We start from the raw sequence: 25,598 nt of genomic DNA, 5'->3' as shown, positions 1-25,598 counted from the left end.
TCAGGTGGGATTGTACTTTGAACCCTTGTGTGATATTTAGCAGTTATTTCTTAGATCTTTAGATATTCATTAGAATACAACTGTAACTGTTAGCAAGTGTATTAGAAATGTTCTTCTTTCCTTTTACACAATGTATAAAATTACAACTTTCTCAAGCCATGTGTGCGCACCATTCCAACACTGGGCCTGATTTATTAAAGCTATCCAAGACTGGAGAAGATCATGGGTGAACTGGGGTGATCCAGCAAACCTGGAAAAGATCCCATGATAATCTATCTTCTCCAATCTTGGAGAGCTTTAAAAATCAGGTCCACTATATCTTCCTTGTAGAACGACTGTAAATTATTGTTAATATTATATAAGTATGACCCTCAACGATATCTATCCAGCCATCCTGTCCTACTGAACTAGTTTTTCAAGTAAAATATGCTTACTTAAACCTGCCATCCAGGTCCGTCACCAGCACTGTTTCTGGTTGTAAGGGACCAATAATTCAATACAATTTTGCCTGCTTCGGCCAGTCTCATTACAACTGTTGACCCCCAATGGGACCCCACTACTGGTCAACCAATAGGAAGCTTTCAAATTATGCATGCAGTGATATGAGCAAATAAAACAAAAGAGAGAAGACTGGAGAGTATAGCATTAGACGAGTAAAAGTTCACTTAATTTTTTTAAAGTCAGCAGTCAGTTTGATGGTGGTGAGATAGGAGTCTGGACGTCAGTTTTCAGTATAGCCAAAACATACTGGAGGATTTGATATGAGAAAGCAAAGAACTGCTTCTACCAAGATGGCTGACTCTATGGAAAGACACAGTGCAGAAAGAGTTACGGTAGGTCAGAAATGCACAAATCGTAAGAGAGACCATTGAAAATACAGGAGACTAGTCATGTGCCTTGTTAGTGGTTAGATCCAAATCCAAGATAGAGCATGTGTGTTTCCCTTATATTTACGGTCACACCTTTCTTTGCAGTGCAGTGTGGAGTGGGTACGTATTGAAGGTTGCACATATTATGCAAGCAGGACCAAAGATTCCAAATGGGTAATAAAGCTTAATATAGATTTGGGCTTTCATTATTTAATGCATAGCTCAACATTGAGAAAAAGACCCCCCACCCCCCTACAACAATTACCTTAAATTCTGAAATTCAGGTCAATCATGTAAAAATCTGGGGTCCTTCTCCTTCTAAACTGGCAGCAAAGCTTGGTGGTCCTAAATTCTGCAGGGAGCTCTTTTGGGATTTTCTTTCTTCTGTAATGGCAATCAAAGACCAGAATTCAGCAGTTTGGTATAGTAGCTATTAATATTCCCAATATAAATATTCCTCCAGACTCCAAGAACTCTTTTGAGCTGCTTAGCCTTGTTTCAAAGGACAATGCTCTGGTTTAGAAGGCCTGTTTTTTTATGGTCCCATGCATAAAAATCTAGTTGGTGTTGCAGACTTGGATAATACCAATAATCCTTACTGAATATGAGGCTTTCTCTGTCCTAAAAAGAAGTTGTAAGAAGGTGCTCCGGCAATGCCAGCAGATGCATCCAGGATCACCAAATTATTGACAAATGCTATGTGTGTGATTCAGCACTGTCTGGATGAATGCTTTGCCATTTATACCCTTATACGTCCCTTATACTATGTTATTAGGTTTCTTTTTCAATTTTTGGTTTTCCATTTTTTGGCTTTTCTGTGTAGTATAACATTTCTCATCTTAATAGGTTTTATGGGATTTTATGATATACATCTATTTGATAACATATTTGGGAAGCTTAAGTCCCTAGTCTAGTTTATGTAGAATAATCCTCCAAACTGAGATTCCCAATAACCTGTTGGATGAAAGCTTTGCTCCCTGAATTCATCTTAGAGCATCACTGTAAGTTCTGAGTTTATACCACCTTTATTAAATTCCTCTTGGTTGCCATTTCCATTATTTACCAGGAACTCCTGTTTCACACAGAAGCTCTGGGTATACAGTGGAAAATAATTCGGGAAATAACGGTAGCCAGCCACGCAGGGTAAAGTACATAGAGTGTAAGGAAAGAGATGAGTCACCTATATGTCACCCACCACAATATCTAATGAGTTCCTTCATCACCTCGTCTAGCAGGAAACCGGATACATGGCATGGAGCAAGGACACACAGGCGGACATTATGCAGGCAGTATGGCAGGCCCCTCCGGCCCACAGGGTGCTAACTTGTCTATCTGAGAATGGACATAAATGAACATACTTTGAGCTCACTTTCCCCTTAGAGGGCAGGAAGATATAAATTGCAGATGCCAGAGACTAATGTAGAAAGCAGGTGACAAATGAATTCCCATGCCAGTTTTATTATATAAACCCAGCGGTTATTTAATGATCTGGTTCTCTGTGCCAATAGCCATGCTTATTTTTGCAGGATCAGTAAAAAATGGTTAAGAAATTTTTCTTTTTCACTTAATGTAAAACAAGCACTCATATAAAGTATGTTAGATGTACAACACAGTCAGAAATGAACATTTTTTAGAACATATTGAATGTCTGTTAAATGAATGTAGCCTTTATGTTGTACTCACTTCCCTATTGTCTGCCCTTGTGTTTACCCTGGTATTGGTTTTGTAAAATGAAGTGGTCTTAATCTGAGACTTTGAAAATACAGACTTCGGGCAGTGAGCACTGTTGCACCGTCCTTTGTGTTTCTTGGACAAAGAGTCTTGTGGCAGGAGGCTGCACATAACTATTGAAAATGTACTAAAATTGGCCAAATGTTTATAAGAAGTAAAAAACTAGACCAAGTTGATTTTTTTTGATGAATTTTGACAATTTAGGTCAAATAGATTTAAATTAGGTTTCACCATTTAACTCCAGCTCCCCTTTTTACCTTTTTGCAGTAGTTGGAAAATCTACTGTGTAATTCCACACAGTAGACATTCCACACACTGTAGCACATGTCCCTTTAAATGCATACCTTGATTCCACCTGAAATTAGGAAAGTCTGATGTGCAGAGACATTCTACAACATACTTTCTCCACCTTTTTACCACAAAGGAAACCCTGAAAACCTATTTAGGTTTTAGGGGAACCCTGTGCTAAAACCAGTCCATCAAGGATCACTGGGAAAATGATCTTTTATTGGTGGTCAGTGGAATAAATGTCCCTTCCTGAAACAGTGGACAGAATTCCACCTAAAATCTTTGGTGTTCTGCAGATGGCTCTGCCAAGTAGCATTGGCTCTGGAACTATGAAGGCATCACTAAATGGAAGGTCATTCAAACACAGGTCAAGGATACTTAGCAATCTCTGGAGGAGCCCCAAGGTTTTGTTAAAACCCTGGTTGAGAATGGCTGGTCCTTAGTGTTATTACCAAAATAGGTTGGAAATGAATGTAGTAGTGTTCATTTGGAAGAACCTTTAAAATCATTTTTTGGTCTCTGGGAACTTTCTGCTAAACCAATTTTTTTGGAATTAGTTGGAATAATGCTTTTACATTTGTGGTCAGTGGGACAAATTCTCTTAAAATGGTGTACAGCAGGGGTCCCCAACCCCCGTGGGCCGCGTCTGTCTGACTGTGGGTCGCAGCTCTGGCAGTTGCACCCCTCAGCAGGGTCAGGACACGGTCCCGGCTTGGGGGGTGCACTGGTCAGAGCCAAATCCGGTATGGATGGTGGGCAGGTTGTACCTCTTGCTTAGACCTGCAGTGGGAGAGTGGGCAAGTTCTGACATTGTGACGTCATTCCGGGGGGAAGTTTCTTCCCCTTTAAATGACACACGGCTCCCTGCGCATGTGTGGTCCGGAGTCCATGCATTTAGTGGTCTGTAGGTCCGAAAAGGTTGGGGACCACTGGTGTACAGAAATCCACCTTTACAGAAAGATAAAAATTGAAATATTTCTGTGCTCATCCCTACTCGTTACCAGGTGTTATACTGAAGATGTGCATACAATAAGAATTTTACCTTCATGCAGCCTTGCTCTTCATCCTTGTGGTTTGTGGAAGCTAAAGTTGCAGCTTAACATATAGAGTGTTCCTCTGATTTATGTGATGAATGGTGTCAGAAAAGCATCTATTTCTGTGTCAAGTATTATATCTATGTTATTGAATGGGGGCTTACCCCAAGAGTCTCTGTCTTCCTGACTTGGAGAAAACCACTTCCCTCATTTTTTGTACCAGTGTCGCAGGGACAGGAACTAAAGGAAAATCTCTTCTTCATGGTGCCAGACAGAATTACGTATCTGACACTGTATCAAAAACTTCACCGGCATGAGACATTGCAACTCTATAATGAGTGGAATATTTTTGGTGGGGGGTATCAAAAATAAAATAATAAAAGTGGAGTAACATTTTAATGACATTAGACTAGGCCAATGTCCATTTAGTGGTGTGAGCTACCACTCCTTGTAAATTTATTGTGGGGTTATGTTTTTGGAAAAACCATCTTGCCAAAGAATTCCGAAGAGTTTGCTCAGCCAAAGTTGACTTGAGTTAAACTCTCTGACATGCATGGATGGTTTTAATAGGAGATTGTTTTACCTTAAACTTGTTCCAAGACAAAACATATATTTAAGTCTTCACAGACTGGAAAGCGTGCTCTTAAGTACATGCAAATGTAAACGCAGCTAATGAAATCCCATAAACTGGAGGAAGATTGCCGGTGTTTGTGTTTCACTCGGGGGCAAATAAGTCAGGCTGTTAGATTCTTCAAACGTCTGTGTACAGAGGTGTCTGCTAAAAGTTTTGTTGTCTGGATGGCTATTACAGCTGTGTATTTGAGAGTTCTGTGTGGGTTCATTGTGTTCTGCTGATTCTACATTTCTTTCCATTCACATCAAAAACTGTGACCTCATTGTCTTCATCTTCTTCAAGGAGAACAAACTGCAGAAAATAAAATAGGGAAAATGAGCCTTGGTTACATGGCATTTTATTACAATATAATAATAATTATAACTTTGAGCCACATTTTTAGAATAAGTACGATTCTTCCATACTTTAGGCCTGTAGCTGGAACCAGCAAACCTGGATTGGGTTTCTTAAAAGTCAGTTGCAACTTGTTAACCAATGTTTTGAATCCTGAACCAGATCCATTCCAGGTTTGCTGGATCACCCAGCTTCACTGATGAAAGTGTATACCTTCTGGCCTTGTAGAGCTTTAATAAATCAGGCTCTATGAGTTCTGGACAGCAGGCAGTGCAGTTCCTTTTAACAGGAAATCTTAAACTTTTAGTATATTCTGCTTATGTTTTGCTGTTCCTGGTTCTTCCTCATTTCCCTCAATAAGATGCTAATTATTTATTTTTTTTAAAACTGTTTTCATTACATACCCTAGGGTAGACCAATTGACACCACCACTAGAGGTCTATTTATAAAACAGGGAACTGGACATTCCCTAAAACATTCCCTTGTAGGAATCATCCAGGTCCATGTATTTCAATGGTGGTAACTAATTCTCACCAAGGAATGTTTGAGGAAATGTCTGATTCTGTGTTTTGAAACTCGGTCTTTGTACTTCTTTTTGCAATGTAGGCAGATTATGGCTAACTGAACTCTGTCAGCTCTTTCCATCAGCCATAATAAGCTCTGGAAGCTGGGGTAAACCTAGGAAGCCCTAAAAACCCACATATGATAACTGAAAGCACTAAATACAATGGGCCTGATTTATCAATGTCTGGAAAGTTTTATCAGTGATACACTATCATAGGGATCATCCTGGAGGATCCAGCAAACCTGGAATGGATATGGTCCAGGATTGAAAACATTTGCTAACTAATTGCAAATGTTTATTAAGAATTATTAGGAAATTAGCCCATTATGGCTTGCTTACCGTGTATAGCACACTTCACTACTGATGAGATGGCCATGATCTCCCTCATAGCTCCATCACTAGAAAGAATATAAACAGTCACTTTAGTCTTAAAAGAAAGTTTACCTGTCGGCATTTTCAGACAAAAACTTAATCTTAATGATGGACAAGGAAGTGAGAGAAAATCTCTGCCCTTAGATAGTTGTCAATGGATCCGGAAGATTTACACTCACTGCTCACAACTCTTCCATTGTGGACATTCCATCGCTTCTTGTTAACACCACAATTAGAGAGGGTAGTATACTTTACAGGGACACTGCATGGAGTTTGCAGGTTATACCCATGTTTGCAGATTATACCCATGTTTGCGTGGGTTTCCTCTTAGTACTCCGGTTTCCTCCCACATCCCAAAAACATGCAGTTAGGTCAATTGATTACCCCCAAAATTGCTCTTAGACTATATTAAAGACATATAACTGAGGTAGGGACATTGGATTGTGAGCCCCTTTGAGGGACAGCTAGTGACATGACTGTGGACTTTGTACAGCACTGCGTATTATGATGGCGATATATAAATACTGTGTAATAATAAAATACAGCCAGCAGAAAACCTTGCCAGGGGTCCTACCTTTCCATACTCTACCTAGTACTCAATCAAAAGTTTGGGCTGTACATACACTGTTTACATTTCACTTATTTCCAGTATTATTTCTCTTTCAGCCATGGCTCTTGTGAATACATGCATCATACTTCCACTTTTGTTCCTGGCAACAGAAGCGGTGGAGAAACGACAATCAGGTGGAAAAAATGAGGTGGAAATCCAAGCTAATTTATTAAGTAAGTAGACTATATAACTAGGACATGTGCTTACCTATATTACCCCACCACACACCCAAGCTAATAAACTGCAGAGTTAGTCATGTTAATAAGCTTTCATTTTTAGACCTGTGCTTGAAAAACCAAAGTGTAACTTGACTGGATCTTTTGTGCAATGCTGATTTATAAATGTGGACAGAAGAAAGGCAAATGTACCACTGAGACAAGAACAAAGTGATAGGTAGATAGGTGATGACTATTGTTACAGGTAATCCCTGGGTTACATACAAGATAGGGACTGTAGGTTTGTTCTGAATTTGAATTTGTATGTAAGTTGGAACAGGTATATTATTTTAATAAATGCAATTAGGACAGATGTTTGTCTCAACATATTATTAGGCAGTATGGTGTCAGTTACTGTATAAAATCCTCACTGTGAGTTAATCACAAACAAAGCAAAGCAAAAATCTTTATGGAGCCTAGACATTCATTAACTTCTGGACCAAGCTCTGCTTTGATATGCAAAAAGAAACAACTGCAGAGTTACTGGAGGCTGCAAAAAGAGCTGACCCCCGTAAGATCACCCACAACCTCAGCTTTGTTTAGCAAAAGATGTCTTCTGCAAGTCATGCAACCTGCTTCTGCACACAGCGAGAAGGAAAGCCCCGGCCGTCCATATGTCGGATGTCCTTAACCCGGGGACTACCTGTATTGTTACTGTTTTTAAGAGCTTGTGCATTTGTGTTAATACCATGTCCACAATAGAGACCTTCAATCAACCAGCCACCCTACCCAAAACCCAGATTAAAGAACTCATACCCATATCATGACCTTTGTACCTCCACCTAGGGTCTCCACCTTAGTAGAATTGATTATTATTATGGTAGAGTTTTATCAGACTTTTCTGCATAGCATAGAAATGCACTTTACAATGTGGAAATTTACTTTTTATCTCCAGTTATAGAATGCGATTGTGCAGCAACTGTACAGTCACCAGGGGAAACATAGAGAGACTGCTCTATTCAGTTATAGAAAGACTTTCCAAAACAGGAATTGCCTGAATGTGAAATCCGGGAGGTTCCTTTTTGTAGGAGCTAAGAAGGAATTACATAAAAGATACGAAAGGTATAAAATCTAGGTCAGCTTTACTCAACCTTGAAATAAAGAACCTATGAAATAAGTTAAGGATCCAACGCAACCTTTGATAAAACAAAAGTGAGTGTTGGTGGGAAGAGTATTGCCATTACGGTCATAATCAGGATACAATGCCCCTTACAGTGTTAGTCAATATGCCACCCTTCTAGACAGCAAAGAGAATCGCCAATGTCATCTTTTAGATTCTGCCAAATGGTGCTGAACCAAGGTAAATCAACCAAAGCACAAGGAACCTGTAGCAACCACTGAAGGAACATTGGTTCAGAATGGTTAATCTGGATCAGTCTTTCTCAACCATTTTTACCCCTGACGAATCCTTAAAATAATTTTTAGATCTCATGGAACCCTTAATAAAATTATTATTTTGGGGCTCCTCGAAGTGGTGATGGGCCCAGAATTATGCAGGGGCCGTCAAATGGGAGGTCAATCAGCCTCATTTAGAGGAACTAGCAAGTTCTGGAGAAACCCTGGTTTGAAATAGCTGACGGCTAGATGTTAGGTTGCAGGGTAACATATATGAAAATTGTTGCATGTAAAAAACCTGGGAAAACATTTTAATAAAGTAAGCTTAAAATCATTTGCAGCATAGATCAAAGAAACAGTTGTAAAATCGAATAAAAAATATCATTAGATTATTATTTTAAATTGATCATTAAAATATGAATAAAGGAAAATAATAAATTGTTATAAAAAATGCATGAAAAACATATAGAAAGATTATTACAACAAAAGGTAGAAAATCAATAGTTGTAAGACAAAAATTTGCAATACAATAATTCACAATCCAGATAAGGGTTAGAAAGCATACAGATTACTTGCAGTACATAGAAAACCTTTTTAAGTGATATAAACATAGTAGTGAATACTTAAATAAAATTGTTCTAAATATTTTACTGCTGCAATGGGCAAAATTGAGACAAACATAAAAAATCAATGCTTTTCCCACAGAGCCTGATCTGTAAAGAATAATAAATACCCATAAAGCCCTTTAATTCGCAATAATCTCTACAGTACAAAGTTTTATAATTTTCCGATTTTTATGTGTGATACAAGCTGAAATCTTGGGAGTTCTGATCTATATCTAGACAAAAAAATGTTCCAGAGATTATGGCGGTGTAATTAGTTATAATGCGGCACAGATGGTTTCTGCCTGAACTAGCGGGATAGCGGGAAATTCCTTTTTTATACATGAATTTTATAGAGGCTGCTTTTGTACATTTCATCTGTTCTCTGTGAGAGGGGCTCTGAAGATGGTTGCTTTGGTTGGGCAGATTTGCCAAAGGTGCCTTTCTGTGAAAATATGATATAAACCAGGGGTCCTCACACTTCTTTGGCTTGCGAGCTACTTTTAAAATGAAGTCAAAATAATCAACCAACAATAAAAATGCTAAACATATATTTATTTCTATGTATACCGAGTGACTGAAGCTAATGAGACATAACAAAGTTAGGTTAACTCATAGCTTGCTTCTACTAATACTGCAATCCAGTAGACCGGTGTGCCCACTCTTTTTTGGCTTGCGAGCTACTTTTAAAATGACCAAGTCAAAATGATCTACCAACAATAAAAATGCTAAACATATATTTATTTATATATATACCGAGTATGACACAGAAGTGACTGAAGCTAATGAGACATTGAAAAGCAGAATATTGCACAGACATTGCACTACAAGACTATAGGGACAGGAAAGCTACAGTTCACCTGTCATAGGAGAATGACGTGCTGCACAAGAAAAAGAACTGCTAATCTGTACAATGGTATCTCGGGTAATTGAACCCTGACCCCGGGCCTGAACTGACTTGGCTGCCTAGCACTGCTCACCCGAGAATGCCCTCCCGCCCTCTCTGCCTCCCTCCCACTACCCACTGTTACACAAGCCTTGGACGCAAAGTTCCTGGTGTTGTCTGAAGAAAGACATCCCCAGCATCCCTACAGATGTACAGCAGGGCTGCCTGTAAACAGCAGGGAAGGGTACGGCAGGGCTCTGCAGTTAGTTTGCATTGTCTTTGCGATCAACCAGTAGATTACGATCGACATTTTGGGCATCTTCTGAATGTGTTCCTTCAGCCCAAAGAACACATGGGTGAGGATGCAACTTTCCATGCATTCTTTTTCTTTGAAGAACTTTATGTACTGAAATGGATTATGTATCTCTTTGTGGAAGTAAATGTTTAAGTCGCCCCGTTATGAGGTATAATAAGAAGAAATGAAGAGAAAGACGGGGGTTTAAGACCTATAGAATAATTATGTAATAATAAAACATAGATTCATACATAATTATACAGCAGTCGTACTTTATATATCAGTTCTGTTGTATCCGCACAGAATTGAGATATTGCTACTAGACAGAATTCTAGAGGCATTAACAGCTTTTTGACTTTTACGTCCACACAATTTGTGGTCCTAGTTACTAACTTACCACCCATCCTAAAGTACGTGTTTTCTAAACTTTCTACAGCTTCAAAAATACTTCCTACACTACATGGTAAATTATTTATTTATGATCTATTATGCATAGTATCTTTGAAACATATGTTGAATGATGACCATAAACATATGGTTAATGATAATATATGGTATGGTAACTGTGACTCTACATAATTCATGCTCAATTAGGTGTGTTGTTCATAATTATTTTTGGCTCAGCTGATTAAATTTGTTTACTCTGTTTCTATATTATGACAATCATGATTATGCCTTGTTATGATAATTTATGTATGTATTGAATCACTTCATATGTATATTTATTTATGTGTATATATTTACATATACCTAGACCGCTACAGTATCAATATACCTACCAGGTGAAACGCGACGGGCAAACCAGACTGAAACGGTTAAATTATAACTACACGTTAGCGGTTTTGTTTAGTAGCAATATCTCAATTATGTGCCGATACAACAGGACTGATTATATAAAATAAGATTGCTGTAAAATTATGTATAAATCTATGTTTTATGAATTCATAATTAATCTACAGGACTTAAACCCTGTCTTTCCCTTGATTTCTTCCTATTTGAAGAAGTTTAACCAAAAAAACTTGAGGATAGAGATGCCACTTGTCCATGCATATGTTTCTTTACAGAACATCAGCCTGAAGAGCACAAATTTTGGGATGCCACACAGGGTTCAGTATACCACCTCTTATGGAAGCTTCTGACAAATATGTGGTCTTTTTGTAGAAGCTTCCTCATTCATGGGGACACCCAGAAAGAACCTAGAAATATCTTTGGGGCAGCTCTTACAGAGCAACTGATTCATTAAAAAAAAAACAGCCATAGTAATGGCTAGTTCACATGGGTGGTAAGTGGTTGCCACTTCCTATCTGCAGGTAAGTGCAGCTGTGTTTCATTTGGAGTTACCCTATGGAGAATACGTGGGGGCAGTTGAGCCTCACCCTGTTTATTTTGAATGAACATGGCAGTTGTGACAGCTTGGCATCTGGCAGGTTGTCTGGTAATGTCAGAAGACTTTCCTTGTGAACTACGAAGGAAGATTTGTTACAGATGGGAAGAAATTGTGGAAAAACTAAGAACCTATAACAATACTCAAGAAAAATAAACAGATATTATCCTAATTACCATGGGATGTGTTTGAACTACATGCACAAAGGTTTGGGAGAAAAACTATATAACCTTGAAAAAACTTCATTTAATGCCAAAAAAGATCATAAAAGTTAGGATACTTCCAAAAATAGCTCATGAACATTTTATTACAAAGTTATAAAGCAGTGAATTTGTCAATAGCTAAGTATTCAAATACTGTAATTTAAAATTAATGCACCAGAAAGATACACATATAGTAAATTTTTAGTGAATGTCCCATTCACTACTCTATAAATGTAACCTAATAAAAATTGTGTGTACAATGTTGTAAGTCAATCAATTTGAAATGAACTGAGAGTAACAATACTGGCTGAGTATTACACCGCAGCAAAGCAGATCTGTTGCCAATTTCATGTCTGGCCAACCAGTCCGATCTTTTTTCTGAATGGTAATAGGTATTTGATAATCTCTTGGTGCTATAAATATTTGTCCATAAACCAGTTTTGAGTTTTGCAGCCGTTTACATCTTTTGAGTTTTGTGTGTATTATAGGAGTGTTTCATTGCCTGTTGTTCATTCTTTTTTTTTAGAGGAAGCCTGCCACAACAAGCCATTGGATCTTGTCTTTATCATTGACAGTTCCCGAAGTGTACGCCCGTATGATTTTGAAAAGGTGAAGGAATTTCTTATAACTATGATCAAGTTCCTGGACATTGGCCCAGATACCACCAGGGTGGGTTTGATACAATATGGCAGCACAGTAAAAAATGAGTTTTCTTTGAAGACTTATAAAAAGAAATCTGATGTTGAACGGGCAGTGAAGAGGATGATGCACCTTGCCACCGGAACAATGACGGGATTGGCAATCCAATACGCCATGAACATTGCTTTTTCAGAATCTGAGGGGGCTCGCCCATTAAATCAATATGTGCCCAGAATTGTCATGATAGTAACAGATGGCAGACCACAGGATCCTGTAGCCGAAATTGCAGCAAAGGCAAGGAACACTGGAATCCTAATTTTCGCCATTGGGGTGGGTCGGGTAGATATGGACACATTGAAATCCATTGGAAGCGAGCCACATGAGGAACATGTCTTCTTAGTAGCCAATTTTAGTCAGATTGAAACGTTGACATCTGTCTTTCACAATAAGCTTTGTGGTAAGTGTGTATATTCAGTTATTCATTTATTTATTCCCATTTATCAAAAACCCCATTTTCCCATTTTTGAACCTTTTGAACATTACCAACTTTTTAATTTGCCATTCTTTGAACTCAAAAGACTAGGTCTACACTGACATTTCTTTTAAACAATAGAAATGCTCATACAGTGTTCATACCAGTTTGTAAGCATTTAGAATGGCATTTTGAACCTTATGTGACAAAGAAGAGATAGAATAGGAGAAAATACCCATAAACGCCCAAAGCAAAAATAAATCCCCATAAATGCTTGCAATGGTAACAGATGCTTAAAATGCCCCTGTTATTTTCAGTGAGGCGTTTGGAGCATTTATAGACATTATTGGGAGTTTATATGGGCAGTTTAACAATGTCCAAACACCGAAAGAGTTTTCATTGCCGCCTATTAAGAAAAACCTCATAAATGCTCTAGTGTAACTGGCCTATCGGATGAATATTTATTACATTGCTGTGTTTAAATGCTGGGGAAACAGTTTGTATAGAATAAGCCAAATGGTCAAATACCAGAGTACAGTTTGCACTTTTGATAAGTTATATAACTAAACATTATTCCTAATTGGAATAACTAATTTTGATTACAGTATTGTTGGTCCTTTATCCACATAGCAATTTCCCAATTTACAGCTATTTTATGTGCATATTGGATCAGCTCATTGTACATTGGACAAGCAAGCATGACCTGTCTGGTCCTGGAAGATGGGAAGGGGTGAACTTTGCCATCTTGCCCATGGGTGGCAATGGATCCTTTCCTAGTATTGTACAAAACATACTAGGTCAGGATAATGTGATAGGATTGCCCCTTATAGTGTTGCTATCTTTGTCCTACGGGGGGAAGAAGGTGGAGGGAAATCACTCCAATGGACACAAAACATGAATAAAATCATTTTAGTGGGGTAAAGCAGAATAAGAACCACTGTCGGATTTCTTTTTTGCCAATGGGACTTTAAGATTCTTTACCACACTACATCTGTCCATGCGTAGTGCCGGAGTCACCCAGACAGGACAATAAACAAAAAGATCACTAATGGTGACACAAACAACCAGAAAACCTGACAAAGGTTCTAACTCCTTCCACTGTATCCAAAACTGATTTTTTCAACTACAGTCTTGTGTTAGATAAAGTTGGTGCTTCAAAACATCTGCTCAAGCATTTATTGGTATTCAATTGTTTAAGGGGTAGAAGGCTTTTGGCTCAGAAACAATTCATTTGTTGATATTAATTCTCCTTGTACATGGTTGCTTACCCTATTATTACTGACATGAGCTAACCCTTTATTTAGTGTGTGAGGTCTATCCGAATCCTGTGGCTGAGAACAGACCACAGGCCTAGTAATGTAACAAGAGCCCTGGAAATACATTCATATCAGCAGCACCAAAACCACAAGAATGCCTTTTGTGTTGCTGCAAAGATGGCTGTAAAACCAGTGAATAGGAATTGGGCTCTAGGGATATGTGGTTGAGTTCTATATTGATTTACTGTTAACTTCCCCCGTGGCATTGCTCCAAACACTGACATGAAGACATTCAACTAGAATAAACATCTAAAGCACTAAAGCAGCTACTGTAACATAAAATAATAAACAGGCTATAACTTAGAAGACATTACTTGGAGTGTGTGCCAACTGATTTGTGTGTAGACATGCAAAATGTATTACTATAATATTAGCCATGGGACTCTTTGTTTATTGACATTTTCAGCGGCAGTTCATGCGTCTTCTGTAGTGCACAGATGGATGATCTTACATAGGAAATATATTGCTTAAACATAAGCCCCTAAAGATCACTTTATGGAACTTACATACGGCTTCTGAAAGGTGTCTTAAGTGTTTCACCGATTATGTCGATCAGATATGCAGTGAAACTTGCATTAAAAGAAAATTACTAACTTTTACTTATTGAAAGCCCTTAACCAATTTACATACCACACCCGGCAAATTTTGTGCTGTTCTGACCTCTGTCTTCCCAGGAACTTGATAATTCCCGGGGGATTGGCCATTCTGTCCCATGCCACCATCTTCTTTTCTTCTTGATTTTGCACTGCTCAGGCACGAGATTGGGTGAAGTGTCTTCCGCCAAATGTAAAAAAATAAGGGCCGATCCCACTCAGCACCTGATAGATTGGGGACTGGTTTTTTAACATTTGAGGAAAGCCCCTGATGATGCCGTGCCTAATTTTGGCCATGCACAGAGGGTGCAGCCAGCAGCCTCCTGGGATATGTGATGGAAGTATTCCAGGAAGCTTTGTTTCCCCTACAGCCGCAGCAGTAAAGACGGAAGGGGTGAGGGGAGTTTCTTAAACAAAAAAATTAGTTACAAAAATGATAGGACCACTGTAAACTTTAAAAATTCAATTACCATTGAAGATTTTAAATCAGCTCTGTACTTGCACTAAATTGATCAATATATTGGTGATCTTGTGCAAGTGGAACCGTAACTTGTCTGCTTTTACTAAAGACACCACCTGGAACTTCTGGGTAATGGGTACATAGGGTATGTCCACTGTCTGCTGTGCAGCATTGGGTGCCTGAACAGCAAATCACTAATCGCCAGAGCTTTCCCTTGGGTATGGTGGGTATGCCTAGCTAGTCCTGTGTATGTTGGAACTTTTATATTTTGAGAGGGCATCAGTGGTGGAGTTTGGGAGCGCAAACAAATATTTAACCGGTAATTCTGCTGTGCCATTTTTTGCTCACTGCTAGCTACACTTATTGCATAAAGATGAGCATTGTTCAGTAATATCATTATATATGAATTGCTTCTGATAAGCTTTTGAATTCTTTACTTATTAAAGGATATGATTTGTTTTTGTATATATTTTATTCATTGTTTTAGTTATCAAAATATTAATAACATTGCATAGAAATGTAGTTAATTTTCATTTGCACCTAGCACATGAAGCTTTTGGCTCTTGTTTGCATGTTTTCAATTATATCTTTATCGGAATAAAGAAAGTTCACAAGTCTCAGTAGCTCAAGGTAAAATCTACAGTCATCCTCCTTAAGCTACAAACACACAATTATTGTAGTTGGAAAGCATCTTTCATGATCCTTTCCAACGACTAAGGACTGCACGATGCATGAACGTGTGCTGTACAGCACCATCTTGCTCTATGGGTAGGGGAGGGGGGAAAACGACGGAGTGGCACCCTGCTGCGCACTCTACCCCTTCCCTTGCATTAGGATCGTTAGGCGTCCATCGTTTGTGGATCCGCCAGGACGGTCGTTAGGACGATGGACGACAGGTGCTGTACACACGCCAGATTCTCGGCCCTGAGCTGATTATCAGGCGAGAACCATTGGACCTGTGTACCCAGCCTTAGGGGGTTCCAATGAGATATTGTGTCCAAAAGGTATATAGTCCTAATGGGGATTTAGGGCAGCAGAACAGATTTTTGTGGGACAGGCTTTGTACACCAAAGAAGCTCTGCTAATGAGATAAGGAAGCACCTGGTGTGTTGGTGGTATGTGTATGTTTGGTTAATGCAGTTTAGCTTAGGAAAAGTGCATGCTGGGTTAGCAAATGTTTCGGTAAAAGTACTGTCATTTAGAAAATATCAAATTGATTGTTATAGTTTCCCATGTTTTTAAACTCTTTTGTTAAATGTAATCTAAATATATACTAGTCTTTGGATGGTTGCCAAAAAATGAATAGTTACAGTGTATCCAAAGTCCCAATTTTGTTTATTTTTGGAGGGGAGAAGGGTTATAACCCAATTGTTCTACCCTATCAGTAAAGATATTTACCCTGTCTTCTGTTCCCAGGTTCAAAATTGTTTTCACCAGAACAGGAAAATTTGCAATTGGGAACCTTTATAGTGACAACTATCTAAGAGGGTATTCCCCTCATTTTGGAGTGATTTCTGATCTATTTATAATGAGGCACAACAATCCTGACCGTTCCCTACTTTTTTTTAAAAAAAGTTAAAACACATTTGGCTTTAGATATACCACTTCTGACTGTGGTGTAATGTCACACCATAATATATATAAATAAATAAACCTAATACAAATAGCAAAAACTGGTTCATATATCATCTGCAATTTTGTATAGGAGATAAGAAAGGACAAGAATCTCTGTGCAGTGCTTTAGTCTTAACCTATACAATAGGTAACAGGGCAATATATTGTGCAGCATAGTTAAATTTGGAAGGAATGTGACACGTACTACGGAGGTAAGGAACCAGCAAGTCCATTATGGTGTATAGCCAGAACCGTACACAACCCTCTCCACAACTTGGTTGACAAATGGAACATGAAACATTCTTTCATTGAGGATTTTTTTTCCTTTATTATCTTTGTTGGGTCATGTGTAGATTTTCCAAAAGAATGGAACATTTCTGTTTGAAATAACAAGCGTTTCCTACTTTTGAAAGTGCTTGTGATTGCTCTGCCATTAACTCCTGCACTGCTTAATCTTCACAAGTGATACGTTTCTTGTGAATATGGGATAATATATGAATTCTTCTTTTCTTGCAGCTCCTCATCTGTGTTCTTCTTCTGAACATGGCTGTGATCATTTCTGTATCAATACTCCAGGCTCGTTCCTGTGTAGGTGCAAGCAAGGATATATCCTGAACCCTGACGAGAAGACCTGCAGAAGTAAGTTGGCATGTGTTGGTGTTGTGCTATGTCATGTTCACAATTTTAATATACAGAAATTAATAGAAAAAATGGGGCAAAACAGACCCAACTCCTATGAGAGGAAGGCAATATGCTTTCTTCTTGGAGATCACATTTACAGTTGAAACTGAATTTTTTCTTTTTCCATGCAGAGCAATGCAACAATTTTGCGTTAAAAGAAGATTACATTCTTACATAAATTGTACTTTTCAGTCTTGATCTTCCCCCCTTTGGCCTAAATGTATCCTCCCTTCCCTGTCCAAATGCAAATGTCTCTTCATCTCACATCCAGGGCAATGCCTGTGATTGGGTATTCAGGGCAAAGTAAATTTCCAGCACATTCACCAAGCAAGGTGATAATTCATTTTGATAAGTGAACAGCTATAAATTCCTTTAGTAAACTACCCCTTTGTGTGAAAGTGCTTTTATGCCCACTTCCCAGCAATACATACTTTTTCAAAAGAAACGTTTTATTGCTTTTCCTTCCACTTTGCTCATCTGCTGAAAATAAAGAAATTTCCATGTATGTCTAAGTATGAAGATCCATGTGACTAAATCTATGAGTTTCCAGCAATCCATTAGCTCATACGGGGCTTTTACATTTCCAGTGGTTGAATGGAACAGCAAAAGAGCAATGTGCTGCAATTGGGTGGAGGAGGTGGAAATAAAGTGAACCTGTTGCTTTGCCCTGCATTAGCCTGACACAAGTTCATTTTAAATTTTCAGTTTACTTTAGCTTGGTATGGGGAAGCTTGGTATGGGGAAGGAGGGGGTAGAATAAAGGGGATTTGAACCTATTGCTTTGGCCTGCATTACCATGGCACAGGTTAACTTTACATTTTTCACAGCCTGGTATGGGGAAGGAGGGGGTAGAATAAAGTTAACCTGTTGCTTAGCTATGCATGATCCCGATGCAGGTTTGCTTCAAAGCACACACGGCAATATCAGCTAAAAATATATATTTAACATTCTTTACCTTTAAAAATGATTCCTCTCTACAAATGCATCCTGTACTATTCAAGAAGAAAAAGATCAATGATAGAGGAATAGCTTTGACATCTGAGTGCATTTATTAATTGTCTGTCTTGCACAGTTCAGGATCTGTGTGCTTCAGAGGCCCACGGCTGTCAGCAGATCTGTGTGAACACGCCAGGATCCTACGTGTGTCAGTGCTACGAGGCCTATGAGCTGGCCAAAGATGGAAAGTCTTGTAAAAGTAAGTGGTGGAGCCGTCTTCTGGATTCATTTACTATAACGCCCATATCTGGTGCCAGGGGAGCGGGAAGTGAAGGAAAATCTTTCAGAAAGGGACAGACAAATTAAAGTAGAACCTTTTCAAACAGCTGCTCGTTAGCATTCAGGGTTTCTTGGCATGTTGTCAGAAAGGCACGCTCACCGGAACTGTCTAACCACCTTGCAGTAAATTGGTGATAGTTTTAGGGATTACCTCTGAGCATTAAGCTCACAAACCATCTTCAGCTCGGCACCTTCATTCAGTCAGATTCCTCTCCTTTTTTAATAGGAGAATAGGAGTGTGGGGGTTACGTGAAATGGTATGTGGGGTAAATGGCACCACAATGCACCTTTTTACCTGCCTCTGTATGAGCGATCCTGCGTGGCTCCCAGCAGCTATATCCTGCCAACCTCTCAGTCGCTCGCGCTAGAGTGCTGGATCTTTAAGAATCAGTGTGTGCACATTTGACCGCTACAGGTACTGGTATCACTCACGGTTATTCATTTTCCATTGGACTGCATTGGGGTGAAGCTATATGTAGGGTCTCCCCCAAGGCAACTTTTCCCATGCATTTGGTAGCAGTAACCACACCGCAACCTCATGGCCAGTGCGAACATAAAATGCACTTACATTGCAGTGCAACATACTAAGGTAAAAATACAGAAAACATAATTTTGGGTGGATTGAGGTCAGCAGGTAGCTATGTTTTGCTGGTGGATGAACCCAGCATGAAGCTTGTAGGACCTCTGCAGAGACACCAATGCTTCCACTCAGAGAGGAATGGTCCTTCTCTGCAGGGTGCTGGCAGGCAACAGACTTTTCCCAGTCTATGGTTTCTTTCTAAAGAACTGATTTAACTTTAGTTTAAATGGCCCTTACATAAACTTCACTCAGACATGGACATTTAAAACATATGATAAGAAGTGATAAAACTCATAAGGAATGTTATGTTCAGTGAAAACCTCATTCAGCATTACAATAATTTAAAGTTATATACGCATTTTGCTTGTTGAACGTCACCTCCCTAAATCAGGACATGCAAAGTTCAACCCTAGCATTCAAGATTGGGCATATATCATGATTATCCTTTATTTATTAACTTATTACATAGTGCTGTACAATACATGGGGCTGCAGATGACAATCCTGCATACTTGGCCAGTGCAAGCTTTGACACAGTAGGAGAATAAAAATTCACATTTTGGTATTTTAATTGTCTACCTGTTGTAGAATTGTATGGAATGTATTTAATGTTTAGAATTTTTTACTTTTCTCTCTTTTTGTAGTTGTAAACTATTGCGCCTTAGGTACTCATGGCTGTCAACACGAGTGTGTGAATGCTAACGACTCGTACGTCTGTCAGTGTCGCCCTGGGTTTATCTTGAATACAGATAAGAAAACTTGTCGCAGTAAGCAGAATTTTACCATCTCATGTTTATGTTGTGCTTTTGTCAAGTTTTTGTCATCTACCTCTTTTTTTATGTTAGGTTTTTAATGTCTGTTTAAAATTTGCAACATTACATTGTTATTTGCTTATACTGCTTTGAAATGAGAGTCATTCAGTCTCACATCTTCCACCTAACTGGATACAGTTGTGATTAGAAATTTATCTTTGCACTATGTCACCATATCAGTAGCTGAGTGTCTGATGGAGTTACTGTCAGTACTAATGTACCTGTTCCCTGTTGTCCATGCTGTCATTCAGCAATAGGCCTGGGTGGTTGGCATCTGTTTCGTAGCCTTCTGGAGCTTCATTCTATGGTGACTTTTGACCTTGAACTCCCTCAACCCTTGGAGATCCCCATGTCCTATGACCTCCTCTTTCTTTGCAATTTGGCTTATTTCCCTGGTCCATCATGCCGTTGGTTATGCTTAGTCCTCCCCCAAACACCATTGTTTGTGTAGACAAATCCTGAAAGCAACCGAGTGGGGGCTTGACTATGGGTGAAGGGATTGGCATTGAAAAGGGGAATCGGTATCTGGCTAAACATTGATGCTCGAGAAGAGGACAACTGAATTTCTACAGTCTTTAATAGTGGCTTTACACTAGTCAGTTTCTGTACAACTAGGTAAAGGATCAATATTGATCACTGGATTACAGCCAGCTCTAAGCCATTTTATTTCATATATGTGTTATTACCTAACCGTCATCTAGCCATCACTCATCTCTCCTGAAATCTCACCTGACATCACTAACTTCAAACTGCACTACTTTACAACCCTTGTGTGAACAAGCCTTGATAGTTCCAGTTAGCTACCATGCTTATGGAAGCCCAAGACCACATAGTTTTTCCCTAAGCTGTAGGTGTCATAGCTCAGAGCCCCAGTTTTACTCTTTCTTACTTAAAAATGTGATTTGGTGATGCCAATGTACACTCTAATGATTCATATAAAGTGTGAATATTACCAGTAGTCCTCTTTAATATAAACTTATGCTGAGTACTTATACTGAGTACCTAACATTTACATATCTGTTTATTACAGGACCAGATTACTGCGCCTTAACCAATCACGGATGTCAACATGAGTGTGTTAATACCGACGATTCCTATTACTGCAGATGTCGCCAAGGGTTTAGTCTAAATCCAGACAAAAAAAAGTGCACAAGTAAGTTCCATTCTTCATACAATAGAATCATTTTGTTTTTAGACTTAGATAAAATGTTGTACTGGTATTTATAGAAGGAATCTGACATTGGTTCTGTAATATTCCAGGGTTTTTTTAAGTGTTTTGTCAAGTGTGCAATACAATCACTACTAAGTGCAATAATTCAGCTGCATTACACAAGCAGTGGGTGTAAGAAGGAGCTCAGCTGGCTACAGCTTAATAACTATAGACACTCAACGGATCCTAACATGAAGATCCGACCGGTCCTTGTCCTGGATCTTATCAATATAATCCCAATATTTGGAGGTCTTGAGGGCTGCAGCACAAAAAAACAAGAGTGCATGTCTTTAAATTAATATTGAATGAATAGGGCTACAAACACTCCTTCTCAATATGTAACCACTGAAGTGTAAAAAAATGATAAATGCTTTTTGATTAAAGTATTATTCACAAATGCTCTGTGCCTAGTTACATTCAAGAAAAAAATAGGAATTTATGACACAGTCAGTGCCTTATAAATATTAAGGTAGAAAGTGCTCAATGCTACAAGTAATACAAAGAAAATACTATCAGTTTCATAAATTGATATAAATAGGTAAAAAGCAAATTAATTGCTTTTTTTATATATTCTGTCCTGTCTAATATGATCATCTAAAAAACAGTGCATGTGAATACAGTATGCTTCAATAGTTTTTTTTCTCCCCCCATGAACCAACATCAACAATCGTATGAGAACTCACCCATTGATTGACCTCAGAGATCAAGTAGATCACATGTGCTTTGGCGGAGGGAATGGATCACGCATTCTCATATTTTGTCTTGTATTGTTCAATTGGCATTTACATTGTATTGCTTATTTGGGAATACAAAAAAACACTAACACAAAACACAAAGGAGATCTATAAATTATATACAAATAAATAGTTTGGAACAATATAATACATTTCAAATAATGATTGTAAAAATTATGGATAGGTCTATTTGGGAATACTGCAGAACTGTAGTTTGTTAATGGAGACTAATAGACAATACTTTGTCCCTGTCTCAAAATTGTGCTTTTGTTTGTCCCATAGGCTTCAGATACATTTTAAGCATTATGCAGGTATGACCAATAGACACCATCCAAAAAATGCCACACTGAGAAATACCATACAGCCATTGTTGCCCAGATGGCTCAATGGCTAGTCCTAGGTGCAAATGCCAGCCAGGACACTATCTGCAAGGTGCTTACACATTCTCTCCATGTTTTTGTGGGTTTCCTCCAGGCACTTTGGTTTCCCCCACACCTCCAAAAACATGAATTTAGGTTAATTTACTCCCCCAGGTACATATGTAAAATAAGCAGCACATTGAAAAGTGCAGTTTAGGGTGCAATATGGACGTGTGAAAATAATAGTATTTAAGCAGAACTATAGTTCCACCTTGGAAATTTGCATTCAGGCAAGTTTTTATTGTGGAAAGGCACAGGTGATGTCTTTTCTGCAATAAAATATACTTATCTGCATGTTTCCTTCCTTCTAAAATGTGTGCACAGCTCAGATTATAAAGCTGGGATATGTCAGGGATCTCAGCATCACTTGGGGCTGTTGGTGCTGAATAAACTCTCCCATGCATTTGTGGACGTTCTATCATCCCAGTCAATCAAGAATCAGAGAAGAGAAGAGGAAGCAGATGGGGGTCCCCATAACAGAACAGGGGCAGGTGGGTGAAGTTAAACAACTGGGATCAGGCAGGTATGCTTATTGTATTGTAGAAAGCACATTGCCTGTCCCTTCTGGACCTGCCTGGTTGGAGTTTTTTAATTTTTAGTTATAGTTCCACTTTAAAGAATAAAACTAAAAAATAAAAGGCTATTGATTGTGTTACAAAATTCTTTAATAAACTCAACATCCCCCATTTAAGTTTCAAATATTCTGTGTTCTTATTCCAGAGATTGACTTCTGTGCACTGGGTAACCACGGATGTGAACACGAGTGTGTGAATACGGACAGCTCGTTCAAGTGTAAATGTCGGAAAGGTTACACTCTGAACCACAATGGGAAAACATGCAGAAGTAAGTTACTATAAGGAGGTCGTATTCCTTGAAGGGCGAGGAACAGGGCCAATAAAAGTGATTATTGCAGTTATACAAGGCAGGAACACACAAGTGAAGTCACAATGTATATATAAACATTCTGTTGCTGATATGATGCAGCTGTCTTCCCCCAGTCCATTAGATGATGGGTGAGGCGCATAGAATGGTGTTCTGGGGGGTTTCTACAGTCCCAGATGTACAGAACTTTTTCCCTTACATTGAGTGATTTTATCTGTTTCCTCTCCATTTCATTACAATCACTTTGTTATTGCTTTTGGGAATACATATGTCATTTTACAGGAAATAGAATCCCAAGGTGAAGTTAGCAAATGCTTGCAGATTATGGCAAAAGAAAATCATTTGGCTATGATATAACTGAGCGTTTTGTCTGTGGTCGCATGACCGCTTACATCAGTTTGTTCCCTTCAGCCAACATAAATTTTTGTTGCCTGGTATTTAATGCTATGGTACCACATATGGAAAGCATTGTCAATGACATCGCTGGGCTCCAGTCCTACATCTGGAGACAGCTCCAAACTATTCTGCCCAAAGCCGATCGCATAGCACACAGCTTTATAAATAGCCGAAGTGCATATGTAACAATTGTTTTACCTGCCAGTCAGCACTACAGCTAGGTTAAGAACAGATCACCCAGCTTGCTGATTGGAAAATTAACGAGCAGCAGCAAGGTAATGAGAAGCATGTTCCCTGCCAGCAGCATATGTGTATTGCAGCAGAACCTGATTGGCTGCCAGTGCTGGCTCCCGCTGTGCTGGAGATTAAACAAGTCAGATATCTGATATTTACTCCAGCTGCATTTAAAGTGTAACTGTAGACAACTCTAAACTTTTTTTATTTGGGATAGAATGTGGAGGGGTTTAGAACTTTTATTGCTGTGTCCCCACTGAGAAGCACCACATCATTTGCACTGTACTGTATTGAAATTGAAAGGGAAAGGTTGTTCTAAGGGGCAAGGAAAAACTTTTCCTTTCTGTCTATTTCTGTCTAAGGGGGAAATCCTCTTTATTTGGAGATATTTCTTCTTACTTCTTGTCACTGGGACAGGAAGTGAAGGGAAATTTCCCAAGCAGTACGCAGTCAGAAAATGCAGATTCATGTATTTTTTTGCTTTTGACTTGGTTATGATCTTTTATGTATTATTGTTTGCCACCAATAGATGGTGATGTGCTTTCATGTAAAGTGTATAACAAACTGGTGTCTCTTTCTTGGAAGTCTCTCAGATGGTAACACTTTACATGATGTCACAATGCCATCTAGTGGCGTGACCTGAGTATAACTGAAATTCTTTTCCTAATGACATTTTGAGGGTAAACGTCTCAGTTTATACTCGAGTATATACAGAACTCCTAAGCAGACGTTACATCATCCCATGCCAGCCAATCTAACATACATGTTTGTTTCAGGTTAATGAAAGTAGGTACGCAAGGCTCACAGTGTGTCAATAGATATAAAGTAATTCCTAGATATAACTGGTATTGAACAAATTGGGTGATGATATTATTAATATTATTAGTAAACAGTATTTATATAGTGCCAACGTGTTACTGCAATGCATGGTAACATGTGTGCCTCTTAATTTAGAATGGCACCCCAATGCACCTTGCCAGTGGACATGTGGCGGACCTTCTCTAGAGCATACCACAACACATGGTAACACTCTATTGCAGTGCTTCCCAAACAGGCTTCCATGAAACCCCATGGTTCCTCTGGAGGTTACTAAGGGTTCTTTGAGCAATGGGTAATTTGTGCCTCTAAGGTCAGTTTAAGTGACACCAATGATCTTTTTGGCTATCTATAAAGATGACGTTCTTCCCAATGGCCAGCAATGTAAGAAGCATTCTTCCCACTGATCACCACACTAATGTACTGTAAGTTGTGGATATAGTAATTATAACTGGGGTTCCCTTAAGATCTGAAAATTATTTCAAGGATTCCCCATGTTAAAAAGGTTGAGAAACACTTTTCTATCATCATGCACTGCTTTTGGTGCACTGTGTTATTTAAGTATATTTTTATCTAATTATCTAATTATCTGCATAAATATGGAAATTATATCCTCTATCAATGCATATAGATATTCAATTAAAGAAGGTTCATACATTCAAATAATAGCTAGTCATTCAAACAGTTTAATTAAGAAACAAGGTAAGACAAAGTACACAGCAATATTATCAGATATTTAAACATATAGGAACTTGAATCAATGTCACATATATATATCACATGAACATCAAGTTGTTAGTAGTAACCCCTACAATAACCCAGTAACTAAGTAATACACAACACATCAAATACACATGGAATGCAATATAGAAATAATAGCATAAACATATACAAAGACATATACCAAACAATACAAGAAGCAATTCAGGAATGTGTATAGCTACCTGCTAAGATGTCGTGGGGTACCCCAGGAGCTAGATGTCCTAAGAAGACTCCCATCATTCCCTTGCTCTTTTCCCCTTTGTTCTATTCCAGCTCCCCTTTTTATATATTTAAGTCCCATTAGGTAACATTGGGACTCCTTGATTGGTTAGTGGGTGTGTTTGGTAC

General features: G+C 38.6%; 1 protein-coding gene across 1 annotated transcript in view; it reads left to right on the top strand.

The window, feature by feature from the left end:
* The window catches only part of MATN2 (matrilin 2), a 63,196-nt gene that overhangs the window by 7,632 nt on the left and 29,966 nt on the right, over positions 1–25,598 (top strand). The window contains exons 2-8 of the mRNA XM_072410862.1: positions 6,493–6,609; positions 11,883–12,452; positions 16,967–17,089; positions 18,204–18,326; positions 19,630–19,752; positions 20,828–20,950; positions 22,881–23,003. Of these exons, the coding sequence (XP_072266963.1) occupies positions 6,493–6,609; positions 11,883–12,452; positions 16,967–17,089; positions 18,204–18,326; positions 19,630–19,752; positions 20,828–20,950; positions 22,881–23,003 (1,302 nt within the window). The remainder of the gene's footprint in view (positions 1–6,492; positions 6,610–11,882; positions 12,453–16,966; positions 17,090–18,203; positions 18,327–19,629; positions 19,753–20,827; positions 20,951–22,880; positions 23,004–25,598) is intronic.

This window comes from Pyxicephalus adspersus, chromosome 5 (genome assembly GCF_032062135.1).
Source record: "Pyxicephalus adspersus chromosome 5, UCB_Pads_2.0, whole genome shotgun sequence".
Classification (NCBI taxonomy): domain Eukaryota; kingdom Metazoa; phylum Chordata; class Amphibia; order Anura; family Pyxicephalidae; genus Pyxicephalus; species Pyxicephalus adspersus.
Note: the sequence above shows the minus strand (reverse complement) of the source record. Positions and strands in the feature narration are given on the sequence as shown.